Below are 13,857 nucleotides of genomic sequence, written 5' to 3'. Positions count from 1 at the left end.
CATTTGTCAGATCTCCTACTAAATAATTCTATTTTTGTCTGAAAGATCCCTGATGCTGTATACGCAAATAGGTCTGCATGTATAAAAGTAAAACTGTTCTTCAGTTTCTGCTTTTACTCACCTCACTCAAATTCCTCTCTGTTATTTTGTTTTTAGAAGTTTTCTGTATTATTTATTAATGTAGGGTTATCAACAGTATATATTATCATTATCTGCAGTTCATCTGCCTGAAGCATCTATCTGTACTATGTGCTACCTCTTTGCTTAAATTCCAGAATGCCTAGACTAAAAATAATCATACTTTTAGGGCTTTCTCCTAACAAGTTTGCATGCTCAAGGGCCACAAGACGAATGACAAAGCTCTCTTGTGTACAGGGATAGGCAGCTACAGGAATAACACAAAGGATGGAAACTGTGAACACTTTTTCAGGACCTCTCTACTCCTCTGAATGGGTCCACTGGTGTCACAGTGGATTATGAAGATAAAGTGTACTGAACAAGTGGAAATCCATAAGCAGCTTGAAGCACTCACTACCCACTTGTGAAGCACAGGTTACACAGAGCTCGATTTATTTACATGCAAACGTCAGCTAAAATGAGGTGACTTCTTCACTCTCTTTCTACATTAAAAGCTTAATTTGATACTGTTGAGTTCCTGGAACCCAGAACCTACATGTACCACAAAGTAACAGCATATTTTTAAAAATCAGGAAAGCACTTGCAAGTTAAATAACTATAATAAATTGGCACTCCAAGCAACAGATTTTTTATTATTGTAAGTATGGCCAACTAGATTCACCTGCAAGAGTAAAGCTAATCATTGCAACAATGTGGCCATGGTAACTGTTTATCAAGATTATTTTTCAAGTGTGCTTTAAGAGAACAGAGTGCAGATACACATCTTTAAAGATGCATGGCTGGAAAGAAAAATAATTATTCTTTAAAAGTTGGGGAAAGTGTACCTGCTTAAAATAGGCAAAATAGTAGATGATTTCTGTAGCAGTTAATCATAATGATATTCACATAAGAGCAAATTAAATGCTTCACAACCACCCCCAGTGCTTAGCTGGGTAACAGAAACAGCTCTTTCTGGCAGATAGAAGTTCAGTGATAATTTCAGGAACGTTATTATTATTAACCCTCCTTTATGTCTTTGCAAGAGCATTTCAAATTTTAAAAGGAAAAATAATTCATTCTTTCTCAAAGACAACAATATTAAAAATGAGTGTGGTGTTCACATCAAAATATTGGTCTTCTGATCTAGTGCACCTTCCATTAATTCCCAGGTGACCAACACTGTTTTACTTTCAGATAGATGTAAATGAACGGTGGTTACATGGTGGTAAAAGTTTCTCACGTGTTATCCTTCCTTCATCTCTACAATCACAAAGCTGGGCTATCACCAGCTGAAATATTTTTACATATGAAATAGCACTGTACTGGCCTTTCACGTTCAACATCCAGTACTCAGAGAGGCATTAACCTCTTTCAAAGAAAAGATCTTTGTTTCTTTTGATGAAATATCCTATTCTCCTCCTGAGAACTCCAAAAATGTACTGGACCCACACAACACATAGATCCTCAGTGACACAATTTTAGGCAAAAAAGTTGACAAAGTGATTACCCAAACAGTTCAGTTATAAACCTTCTTCTGTTCAGAAAAGAAGGGCTAGACATTAATTCTACATTTTCACCAAGGTGTGATTTTGGGAGTTGAAGGGTCAGAAGAAAATGAGCTACTGAAATCAGTGTTAAGTAGTTCTATTAAAAATCTGTTAAATGTTACTGGACCAGGTGAGCTTAATCAGTTCTTTCCATCTCTAACTTTATAAATTCTGCTATTCTTATCAACATAATGAGAGATCCTTTTAGACTGATTTTGGTGTCAATCTGAACTAGCATTATGTCAAAAAAAAAAAAAAAAAAAAGGTAAGTCATTTACTGTAAGCTCAGAGACTTCATTTTTGCAGCAGATATTCTGTCATAGTTTGCTTGAATTCTGTGGCAGTAAATTACAAGATACGTCAATGTAAAGCGGCAGTGATATCATTTATCATTAACTTGAAGAGGCCATTATTCAGCTCTGGAAGATGGCTGTTTTATGAAATACAAAAGGATGAGATCATGATTTAGCGACTAGGAGAAGTGTTCATTTTCCAAAACAGCAGTGTATAGCAAGGGTGAAAAAGGCATGAAGCCTAAACAGTTGATAGTGCATACTGTTTTGATGTTCTCTATCTTACTTAAAATTGGCTTTTAGAAAACTTGTTACTGATTAGCAGACACTTTTTACTGGTTGGCTGCTATATCTGTTGCGCTTCTTTCTCTGCAATTACAACTCTCACAAGCTAACTCAAGTACATGCCCTACATAAGTGTCAGGAGAAAGATTTAAAGAGGTATAAAGCTTTCTACGTTCTAAGGTTATTTGAAGTATTAGAGTTTCTAAATATGTGCTTTAGAGAGTCCAGAAATTATCTTTTTTTTTTTTTCTTTTTGACGTAGTCACTAATGTATTTGGCTGCTTAACGAAAATTATCCCCACTTAGGAAGCTTACTTGTGTAAATAACTAATTGGATGCTTTTTTGTTACGACTAATTTTGCAAAGATTGAAGATGTGTTCAGCACTGAAAAAGGAAGCATTCAACAGAACACAGTCTCAAATGCCATAAAGTTAACGGTTTCTAGAAGAGATTAAACATGGGATTTCTCTTTTTATGATGCAGTCAATAAAAAGCACAGAAATGCCTACCTTTTCCAGCTGGTGCATCCCTTCCTCAACACAACAAATGGATGCCAATGTTCTCAATGTCTGGGGATAAAGGCACCTGAAATAATCCTGGCGGCAGATCTTAAAGAGAGCAACGACACCTCCTTCCTGCAGATGAAAAGCAGAAATTAGAAAAATAGCACTAAACTTTTTTCTACAACATGATTGAGATTGGGACAGAGGGAAGGGCAGAGTCCTTTATTAATATATCCAAATTAGCTATCATCAAAACAACAAGGATGTTAAACTTGCACAGATAACTCAAGTTGATTAACGCTTATACAGAAAGTGATGAAAAAGTAATACAGCCTCAGTAGGAGGTGTGCTTAAGCAGTCGACTTTTACCAATAAGACCAAATTAAATTAAACTTGACATCCATATGAAAATGACAAAGAATTATCAATAGGCTGCAACTGGAGTGATATTTAATTGACAGTTCAACTACATGCTATCAATTAAAAACAGATTTGTTAGCAAATATTTCACATTCCTCTATGTTTCTGATATCCATACCATAATTTTACATTAATAAAATATGAAAGAGAAGGTCGCAGGTTGAAGAGCTGTCGAAAATGTCAAAGGTGACAAATTCTACAATGATACAATCCATATATTTCTCTTCTAGCACATAAAATTTGCATTCCTACGCATTTTTCTTCAGATACGGAACATAACAAAAAATAATTGAGTATATAAAAATCCCTCTAGTAGCTGCCCTTCATTTCCTGCAAAGTGCATAAACATAAATAGTAGCAAAAGTTACATAATAAATGGAAAGGTACAGATACAAACAATATATGCACTTCAGGTTTTTCTTGGACTGTGTTGTTTCTAAACGTTATGCTTGCCAGGCAAACTACAGAAGCTTTAATTGATATTTTTTTTTTCCATGTAAAAGTAGCCACACAGTGAAGAAAGAATTTTAAACGTTATTCACAAATGAAAAACCTTGGTCTAAAGTAAGTACTGATACTACAGGTATGAGTTAAAATTAATTGGAATGATGGACCAAGTTTAGTGTAGATTGTTCAGACTAAGCCTACTTAAGTAGCCTCTAAAAAAAATATCTTTCAGATTTACTTATCATCTTCTTCTCTTCCTCCAGTTACAGTATTTGAAATCTCAACAGGTTATTCTAACAAAAAATGTCCAGAATACAATTCAGAATTCTTTCACATTTTTGTGCTAGTTCTGCTGGAATTTAGCAGAGAATAATAGAGTAAGATAATGTGTCCATTCAGCCTGGCAAAAAATAGATACTGTCTTCAAATTAAATTAGACAAAAATTAACATCTCAACATAATTTCAGGATTCAAATTTTTTATAGTATCTTTACAGACATTTGTGCCATTTCAATGAAATCAGTGAAAAGAGAAGGCTTAACAAGGTTTCTTCAGAGTAAAATTTATTTGTGGAATTGTAAGAAGTGCATGTATATCTTTGAGTTATTTTATATCTACGGTGGCTATATTCAGCTTACTGCACAAAGACATTTCACAGCCTTTAAAATAAAAGGCAGAACACTAACAAGAAAAATTCCTACCGTGATTCTTCCATCCATAAAAGGATATTGGTATTTCCCCCTTGCAGTAATTGAAGTATCTATTGATAAGCATAAAAATGAGTACAGTGCTGTCCTCATATCTGAGGTAACTGGGATTTCTTTGGTCCTATTGTCAGTATGAAAGTACTCACAGTTCTGTGGGATCAGAGAAATCTGGTTCTCTAATTTGATTATAATAAGCAGAACTTTGTGAATGACAATAATGACAACTGCACGTTGGCTTCAAGCTTTCTTTGACAAATGGGTGCCTTGCTCTTGTCTCTGAGGGACAGGAAGTGATTTATCACTGTGTTTGTTGGGAGAAGATCCAAATTGTTTATTATGTGCACCGTATACCATTACCAAGTTGTAAAATGTTGACCATAAGTAATGAATCTCAAGAGCTGTAAGTGAAATATAGAGCAAGTAGGAAATAGTGAGCCTGATTCTATGGCTTGTCAAAAGCACTCAGGTGCCCAAAGCTTTATTGGTATCTCAGCATTCTCGAGAAGTAGTTCACCTTTTTCTGAATCTGTCTCTCTGATGATGGCACAATAACTGAGTTACTCCATCTCACAGGGCTAAGTATAATTTGGTCACATTTATTCTTGTACTTTATACTTATTTACCACTCAAAGAATCCTAGCAGCACAAAATTTTTCTTGGTTTGGAAATCAGCCAGCTCTATACCTTTGCTAAAGCTCCTGATATATGTAACCATGCTTTCATCTTTCTATTTATCCTCTGTAGACTTTTGGTCGATAACTGGAACCAAAAGAACACCACAAGAAGCACTGTTCTTGCTGTAATTCAGGTTTCATTTGGGACAGGCTTCACATACTCTGCAATGATAGGGCAACTTGCTTTACTGCTTGATGATCTGCTTTTCTCCTATACTGGATTAGCAGGAATTCAATTTCCTAGAGAATTCCCTGATATTCAGAAGGCCTAACACTAGATAAAAAAGAAATCACCTGAAATACAATCACAAGTATGTGATGAAGGATGTCATGAGAATAAAAAGCCACACTGCACAAGGAGTTCAGTGAAGAGTGAATTTCACAGTGAATTTCTTTTAAAACATTTTCTGTGTTACTTGATGTCCCACTATGTATTAATTTTAATTTTGGAACTGATTGCTATGGATTCTTCTGCTTGTCACAATCCTGAATCAATTTAGAGACAGTCTACTTAAGCAATGCTAGAGTTTTTGACAGGTGCTCAAATTCACTCAAAGCATTTAATTTTTGTTTTTTAAAAACTCTATGTGATCTTGGAACATGATGGTAGAGGTTCAACAACAAAGATACTAATTTGTGGGTTTTAATAAGAAAGATTTGAAGATCAAAATCTAATAGACTCTATTATGAAAAAGATTGTGAATACACTCCTGTAAAGGATGCAGCCACAGACAATGATATAATTAAGTCATGCTATTTTATGCCTAAGTACATGTCATGTACATGAGATATGACAGATGAAGAGGATATTAGCAACATTCAGATCCAAAGGTAAGAAACTGATCCACTGACAAAAACTTGACTGAAACGAGCTTTTGCAACAGATTCTGCACCTGACTCTTCCTGTCCTCACTTTCTCTTTTTGCTTTTAAGCTCAATGGTGGAGTTTCCTTTCTTGCCCCTTCAGCATTGACAGTAGATGAATGTGGCATCTAATTCAAAATCCTCAGCATAGCATTTATTTCTATATTAGCTCAAAATTCAAGGATTGTTATGATCACTATTATTATTTAATTTTAAGATTTCTCCATTTCTTATCCTGTGCTTACTGCTACTCGTTTATGTTAGCGATCTCAGTCTTTACATTTCATGTGGAGAACACTGAGCAGCAATGGGTGATACAGCAACATGAGCTTCACAGAACATTACAGTTACATTTCCAAAAAGAAAAAAGATATTGAACTCATTTTAACTTTAACCTCAACACTCAAAACAATTTCCAAGTGAAATAAAATCGTAGGTGGCTTTGTAGAAGAGGATTTTTGCCTTTCAAAGACTTTGATTTTGATAACAGTATTAGCAAGGGAAAATAAGGAAGAGAGTGTAGTGATTGAAAACCTTACCCAAATGAAAACAATAGATCAATTTCAGGCAGCTTTCCAAAATTTATGTCATTCTTGATTTTATACTCAAAATTTTGATGTATCACAGAGCCATAATTGATAGCTTAACACAAAAACCACTAAATGCATTTCACATATTTCTCTGAATTATTCCACTTCTCTGTCCAGTTTTTTCAACAGTAAGAGTGTTCTCAAAGGAACTTCTGTGTCCACAAGAAGTTTTGAGATCTTTGCAAAATCCATTCTTGCCCTTGTAATGAGCTGGTGCAGTGCCAGATTATTGTTTTGTTTTGTTTAAATCACCTTGCACTTTCCCTGTCATAGCAACCTATTCGAGTGATGGAATACAAAATTCTCGTCCATCACATTTCCTCTGCCCCCATGCTCAGTGATGCAGGTAACTGATACAACACAGAAGATGAAGGTGAGTCTGGACAATTACATTTCAGTGCATAGAGGAAACAGATGTGCATGACAAGCGACACAATCACCACTGTAGTTTGGCAACCAAACACCACATAGGGTTCTTTGCATAAGAGCATGCATTTCCTCACTTGGAGATCATTTAGCGCATCCTGTGACACATCCGTGTAATATTAGTAATAAATTAATTTAGTGATTTTATTGAAGGTCAGACTTCACTTCTGCTAAATGGAACTGTCTGTGGAATTCTCACAATGACAAAAAGCACAAGACAATTTTCCTCAATTTGTTAGTCCTGCACTTCCTCAATATTCAACATTTTAAAATTGTTTTGGATACCACTGAGTGGAGCTCAAATACCAATTCAGAAAAAATTAAACCCCTCATGCAGTTGCCAGAATCCACTACACATTTGATTCTGCTTCATTCAGAGCCTTCAGTGGCATCTTTTGCTATGCAAACATCTATAAATATAGATAGAGATAAAACTAATTAGATAGTTCTATTTAACTTCATCTCTGAGCAGGACAACTGGTTGGCATGTTCTCTCTACAAACAGAAGCTTGAGAAATTCGGGAAAAGATATTTCCCTCTATGTACACTGAAGATGAGATTATTCTATGCTTGACCTCACAAAATGCCTTTCCTTTCTCACTTTTTCAAAATCCAAGTATCAAAGGTATAGACTTTGCAGTGATTGATAGAATTATGAATCTCAGCAGAGCAATGGGTTTAAATCCAGTGTTATCAGCAAATTCATCAGTTCATCAGTAAATGAGAACACACTGCATGAAGTACCTATGCTGTGATGATATCCTTCTGCAAAGTATTTCTAAAATTACATCTTTAATAATATCTCTATCATCCTCAGTACAAATAGCTGAAGAGTTTTTCTGTTTCTCTGTGTACTCAGTAGCTATACACATAATCAATTGCAAAGTTTCTCTGCTTACATGGCTGATACTTAGAACTACCATCTGCTGAGACACTAAAAAGATACCCAAAGTGCTGAAAGGAGCAGCAGTATACCTGATGATACAGACAACTGCAGTTGAATCAGTACCCAGGAGCCAGCTGGAGCTTATCCTACTCCAGTTGCCTGTAGAGGCCTTGAACTTTAATGAAGAACAACCTTTGGAGAGAAATGCCAACAAACTACCTATGACAGATACTTGTTACTAGTGATGCTGTTTAGAGCTTAAACATGAAGGTGAGATAGAAGTCAGGGCAGCTGGCTTTCTTTCTCCCTGCCCTTGGCACTATAACTCCTCTATTTTGGTATTTACAAATCCATAATTGAGATAAGGTGCTGAAATGCTAAAATAAAGGTTTTTCACGCAAAAGCATTGGGCTGCTTTTAAGAAGTTACTTCTCCTTGGGTACTACCTTTTCAGTACGTATTCCTCTAATATTTATGTTTTTAAGTTTAGTTTCAACAGATTAAACTAATTTCGGGATGCATGTTTCATTTGAACTCAAATTGACAACTGAAAATTTCAGTCCAGAGCAAAATTTGACTTCAAGCATAGCAAAGTGTAGCAATAACATCTGAAAGGCTTAAGAAAGCTGTATCAGAAAGACAGAAAACACATCTACAGGTTTCCATTCCTCTGCTTCCCCATACAACTTTTGTCTGAATTGCTCGCCTGCAATGTAAAGAATCATCAACATTAATTGGGCACTTGAAACTACTGAGAATTTCCTTCCATTTCACTTCATTTGGGGTAATTAATTAAATTATGCTATTTATGTTATAAGAGCACATTATAAAGCAGGAATTTTGGGAGAGGATAGGAGGAACATAGGCAGAATAAAATAACAGCAGCCTTCCAGTTGAGAGGATGCTATCAAGACAACATAGTCAGGGCCCTATGTAGAAGTAACTGGCACGAGGAACTTTAAAAAATGACACAAATTGAAACAAGAGAATAGCCAACTGAATGCTTTGAAATAGCTACATCATGAAGAGACATCAACTGACATGAGTCTTCTTGTCTACTTCCTTTTCTCTTTCACACCTTCAATTTATTTTGAAAGCAACAAAAGGAAAAAGTTCTTTAGAGTAAGTTTCTGGCATTCTTCAATTTACATCACATCTCCTAAGACACAGGATTTCATGTTGTACTACTCTACTTTTGAAAACTCACCACCACTAGGGTGAACAGTAAAATAACCTACTCAGATTACTAATTTTACTTTGAATTAATCCATGTATTTACCCCCTTACCTTAGCTATGATACGGCACAGATGAGTACCTTCCTGGGTGAGGCTGAATAAGCTGTTAATTGCTGACTCAGTGATGTACACACTATCCGAAGATTCTATTTGTCTCAGCAGGTTCTGTATGACGTAAGGTAATTAAAAACCAGTTACTTCCAGTGATAAACACTATTGTATTTAAGATGAAATACAGTAGGAAGTCAAGCCCATTTACTCTATTTGATATTTTTTCTTCTCACCCAGCCCAAGCAAAAATAATAACAAGGGCAAGAGTCAAAACAGTAATATTATAACACATTCAATATCACATTTGAATAGACATAACTAAGAACAGCATCAGGAAAAATTAAGCATGAATAGAAAAGAGGAATGTGTTTGAAAACGTTAAAAAAAGAGCTCAAGTTATTTAGTAAATTATTCTTGTATTTGACCTAGAATTGAACTACAAACTTAAGAAGGAAACAGCCTCCATGCAGAAACTGTATCACAGGTTGTGTAAATATTCTGCATTATTCATATGTAATATTGCTATACCCTTTCTAATATAACTTTCTGTCTCTAGGATCATCATTATTGTCAGTTTAGGCATAAAACTGAAAGGTGATACTGGCTAATAACAGGAATTACTAGGAGAAATATGTTTCATGCATTTGTTTCTCAGATACATGAAGTAGGTAAAATATTTTTATATTTGTAAGTAGTTATCTTACATCTTCATGTGTGCCATTGCAGTTGCACAGGTAAACATAGCTGTTAGAAAATACAAAGCTTAATTTTATTCTTTGAAAGTTCATGCAATCACAAGAAAAAGAACTAACTGTATTTATTAGAAGGAGGAAGGCAAGTGTTTATGTATTTAATGCGGCTTTGAAAGAAATATCCCTTATTATATTTTACACTGTTACTGACAGAAAATTCATGTATCTTCCCTTTAAAAGTTGCTTTCTCCCACTCTTAGTGTCTCCCTTAAATAATCAGTTCCCACTTTAATATTAATCCTTTTCATCAATAATTCCTTATACACTGATCTGAAAAGAAATCTCTTTAGTAACCAACCATCATGGCCTCTCTTTCAGATGCTTTGTCTTCTCCAGGGCAAACTACCCACAGAAGGCAGAACCTTTAAGGCAGAACTGGGTGCACAACATGGCTGGATGATTCTGAGAAATATTACTTTCATGTTTTTTATTAACAACCTCTTCTCCAAGAACTCAGCAATGCAAATGCTTATGGGATAGTGCAGAGTAATTAATCTTGCTTTCTTAAAACATATAGGGTCTAGGATTTAATGTGTCAGCAAATATCAAAGTATCCAGAGGCAGAACTATTAGCAATATAGGACTTCTCTTCAAATTCAAGAGAACAAACATCAGAAGAATGACTGCCTACTCACTGAAATTGCAACATGCAGTTATTTATGCACTAAAGTTCATACACCACCTTTCATGTTATTCTTATAAATTCTAGCCAAAGTGCGTTAGTCAGTAGCTTGTTACCTTGTAGCTTGTTATAATTCTGAAAATATATTCTTGACGCTTTCTAGCAACTACAGAAGATGATTCAACTTTTGCTAATTTAAAGCATCAAGGTACAAAAGAATTTAACCAATACCATTCAGTATTTTGTTTTAGTACAGTAGTAAATACTGTTTAACAATTACTTCTTCAAGCCTCTCATTCTCCTGATAGGATAAAAAAAAAATTCAATATAACATCACTTCTGAAATATGGACAAATTAATTGAGCTTAATTACATTTGTTGGGGTTTTTTGAGCAAGATTAAAGGGTGCAAAGAGACAGTTAATGAGATCTCAAGAAAGAAACTAGCATAAGATAGATTGCTTAGACTTTCAAGTTATTACCTCAAGAATGGTTTAATGGACAAAGTATAATGCATCTATAATCTCAGATTACTCTGTGTTTTATCAACTTTTAATCACCACTGGAAATTACATGTCATGCCTGTAGTGATACAGCAGTATTTCTGGAATGCTCTATGCACACACACAGAAAGTTTTGCTCTCATCAGTCCTCACACTATGGAGGAGGGAAGTATTCCAAAACCAGTGGTGGTTATGATAAGCCCATGCAAAGGGTTATTTGCTGTTTTGGTGCAAACACAATACTGATAGTCACACATAGCCTGTACAAAGGTTGTTATTTTAATCACGACTTCCCAGAGTCTAAGATATGCTCTAGGTAAAATGTGTGCTGTAATAATATATATATTATATGTATGTCTTCTAGAAATTTTAGCTTTCAATAGGAGCTGTTGAGAGCAGGAGAAACTTTGAAGTTTCTAAAAAAAGGCAGTGCCTATACAGAGAGAAAAAATGTGTACAAAGGTCTTGTTAAGACGACATTATCCAGAGATTGACTTCCTTGTACTGAAAAAATATGTATCAGGAATGGTAATTAACACTGTAATCCACAAGATCATTCTGCTTAGGAAACAAATCAGGTGAAAAAACACATTTAGATCTCTTTGCAAGATTTTTGAATTACTGATCACCGATTTGCTGAAAAGAGATATAAATATCACCCTTCTCTTAATCAACATTCTCCTTCAAGACTTCACATCGGTAAAGATGTTTATTGTTATTATTACTTTTCTTTTTATACCACAGACTAACCTGCACCTCATGTGTTAAAACCAGCTCTATCAACTGGCCAAAATACTGAGCAACAGAAGTGAGCGTTTCATTAATACAAGATTTCATAGACTTCAGCGTCTGTTCATCTTCTACTTGTATGCACCTAAAATAAAAGAGAGAGGGAAGCAATGAAGGAAAACAAGATGCAATAGACTCCCAATTGTTTATCATCATGATTGCCACAGGTGAGCTCTACACCAGAGTATCAAAGCTTTGTTTGCACATAGTAAGCATAACACCAAAGGACAACAATAGACAATAATAAATACTTTGGGGATCACAATCTGCTTCATACACTGCAGACCTAATTTTGCTGCAAATTTTGTGTTTATACCAGCAGAACTCTACTTTTCTCTTATGCTTATAGTTACAGTCACTCGAGGATGCCTGCATTTCAGCTGCAGCTCTGGTTGTGAAACACAGAGGGACATACTAAGTGTTCTCAATAATTTTCATTTATTTTCTTTATCATAGTTTAATAAAAGCAGGACAAGGGAACAATCTGAATCTGTCCAAATGAATAAAGATCATTTAAGCAACATACTCAAAAGTGAAATAAAGCCCTCTGTGAAGAATGATTACACAGAGCAGCTTTATAGAGTTGGTGTAACCATCCCGTAACCAGGTGCAACTGGTTGCAAAGATAAAGATTCATCATACATTCTACAGATGATACATTCATGCATTCAGATACAGATGAATTATTCAAATGAAATAACTGGTACTGCTGCACAGAAATGCATTATTTTAATTTGTCAAAAATTATTCCACCTCATCAAGCTGCTGCAATGGAAGATACGGTTTTGTTGATCAGGGTTTCCACCTACATATCATGTTCCCTTTTCAGAAGTACCTGTCTTTCATTTAACAAGTTTTTGTCAAACAGAAAAAGAGAGAGAGAATCACTACAAGATCTTGTTAAATCAGCATGCCCCATAGTAGAATAAAAAAGTAAAGTTTGAGTTGTGCAAGTTTGGCAAACAGCATTAGTGCTCAAGGGGTATTCCTTCCTGATCATTACAAGCCATCTTTTCCCCTCATGATTCTCTGAGAAGAATGACTGGTGTGGCATTTGAAGTAGAGAAAAAACAACTGAATTGCAATGGAAGAAACAGGATAATGTACATAAGGTAGGGTAAATATCATGAGAAGGATTACACAGAAATTCTTATTTTGTATTCTCAGCATTCTAGAGTGCATGGCGCTAATTAAACCTACATATGAAATTAAAAGAGTACATATTTATTTGGGTTTAGTTCTCTAATATGTGGATACTCAGAGGAATGCCAACTATGACTATGTCTATAAAGAAACAATATGAAAGTTTTCCACAGAAGCTGAAATCTTGGCTTTCCACAGGGAAACTCTGTGAAAGTTTTGTCACCTACACCATTAGAATCCGACTTTCTCCCTTGATACCTAAAAGCTATGAAAAATGATCTTCCGTATCTACGCCAGGCTCTTTGTGCAACAGCGGATCCCATCTTTTATTAAGATGCAGTTTAGATAAAAGCAATTCACTTCATCCACTGGGGCTAACATTCGGAAAGCCTTTCAGAGCTGCAGGGGCCTAGTTCAAACATTTGAGAATGGTAGTGGATTTGCACTTCTCATCACAAACTCTACAACATAATAAAACAGCAAAACGAATATTTCAATCCAAAAATTTAAATTACCTTTCTGTAAATGATGTGAATTCTGAACACTTGTCTATTAAAAGGTTTTCCATCTGGGCGATAGAAGGAAAAGGTGATTTTTAGTATCCATATGTGTTTGCTCTTTAAAATACATGCTTGCTCATGTTAATCAGGTAAAAAACTCCAGATCTATTATGTCATATAAGCACTATTTCTTTATGTTTTTTTTTTTTTCTACTCTTCTAAATAAAACAAGTAGAGATAAAAATAAGATTAATAAAAACATAGCATCTAGATCTTAAATGCAAAGAAACTCACTGATATTTCATTGCAGTGTTCACAAAAACTAAATTTTTTACAATCTAATTGGTCAACATGACCAGCTTTGACAATCAGGCCTATGATAAAATAAGATCTACATTGACTCCAAAATGGTTTTACAACTGAAAAGAAATTATATAATAAGAAAAAATGAGATTGTATAAAATTGTAATTATTACCAAAAACAAAAGATAAAAGACATCAA

General features: G+C 34.9%; 1 protein-coding gene across 7 annotated transcripts in view; it reads right to left on the bottom strand.

Annotated features, from left to right (window-relative positions):
* INSC (INSC spindle orientation adaptor protein) overlaps positions 1-13,857 on the bottom strand; it is a 120,412-nt gene that overhangs the window by 44,175 nt on the left and 62,380 nt on the right. For all 7 annotated transcript variants that reach the window (XM_052694953.1, XM_052694950.1, XM_052694948.1 and 4 more), the window contains 4 exons: positions 13,371-13,423; positions 11,674-11,797; positions 9,048-9,161; positions 2,753-2,878 (listed from right to left, as the gene is read on the bottom strand). In XM_052694953.1, coding sequence (XP_052550913.1) covers positions 2,753-2,878; positions 9,048-9,161; positions 11,674-11,797; positions 13,371-13,423 — 417 coding nt within the window. The remainder of the gene's footprint in view (positions 1-2,752; positions 2,879-9,047; positions 9,162-11,673; positions 11,798-13,370; positions 13,424-13,857) is intronic.

The sequence above is a fragment of the Tympanuchus pallidicinctus genome, unplaced genomic scaffold (assembly GCF_026119805.1).
Source record: "Tympanuchus pallidicinctus isolate F22 unplaced genomic scaffold, pur_lepc_1.0 scaffold3, whole genome shotgun sequence".
In the NCBI taxonomy this organism is placed as follows: Eukaryota; Metazoa; Chordata; class Aves; order Galliformes; family Phasianidae; genus Tympanuchus; species Tympanuchus pallidicinctus.
The sequence above is the reverse complement of the archived record's forward strand: the minus strand, read 5'-3'. Positions and strand labels throughout refer to the sequence as shown.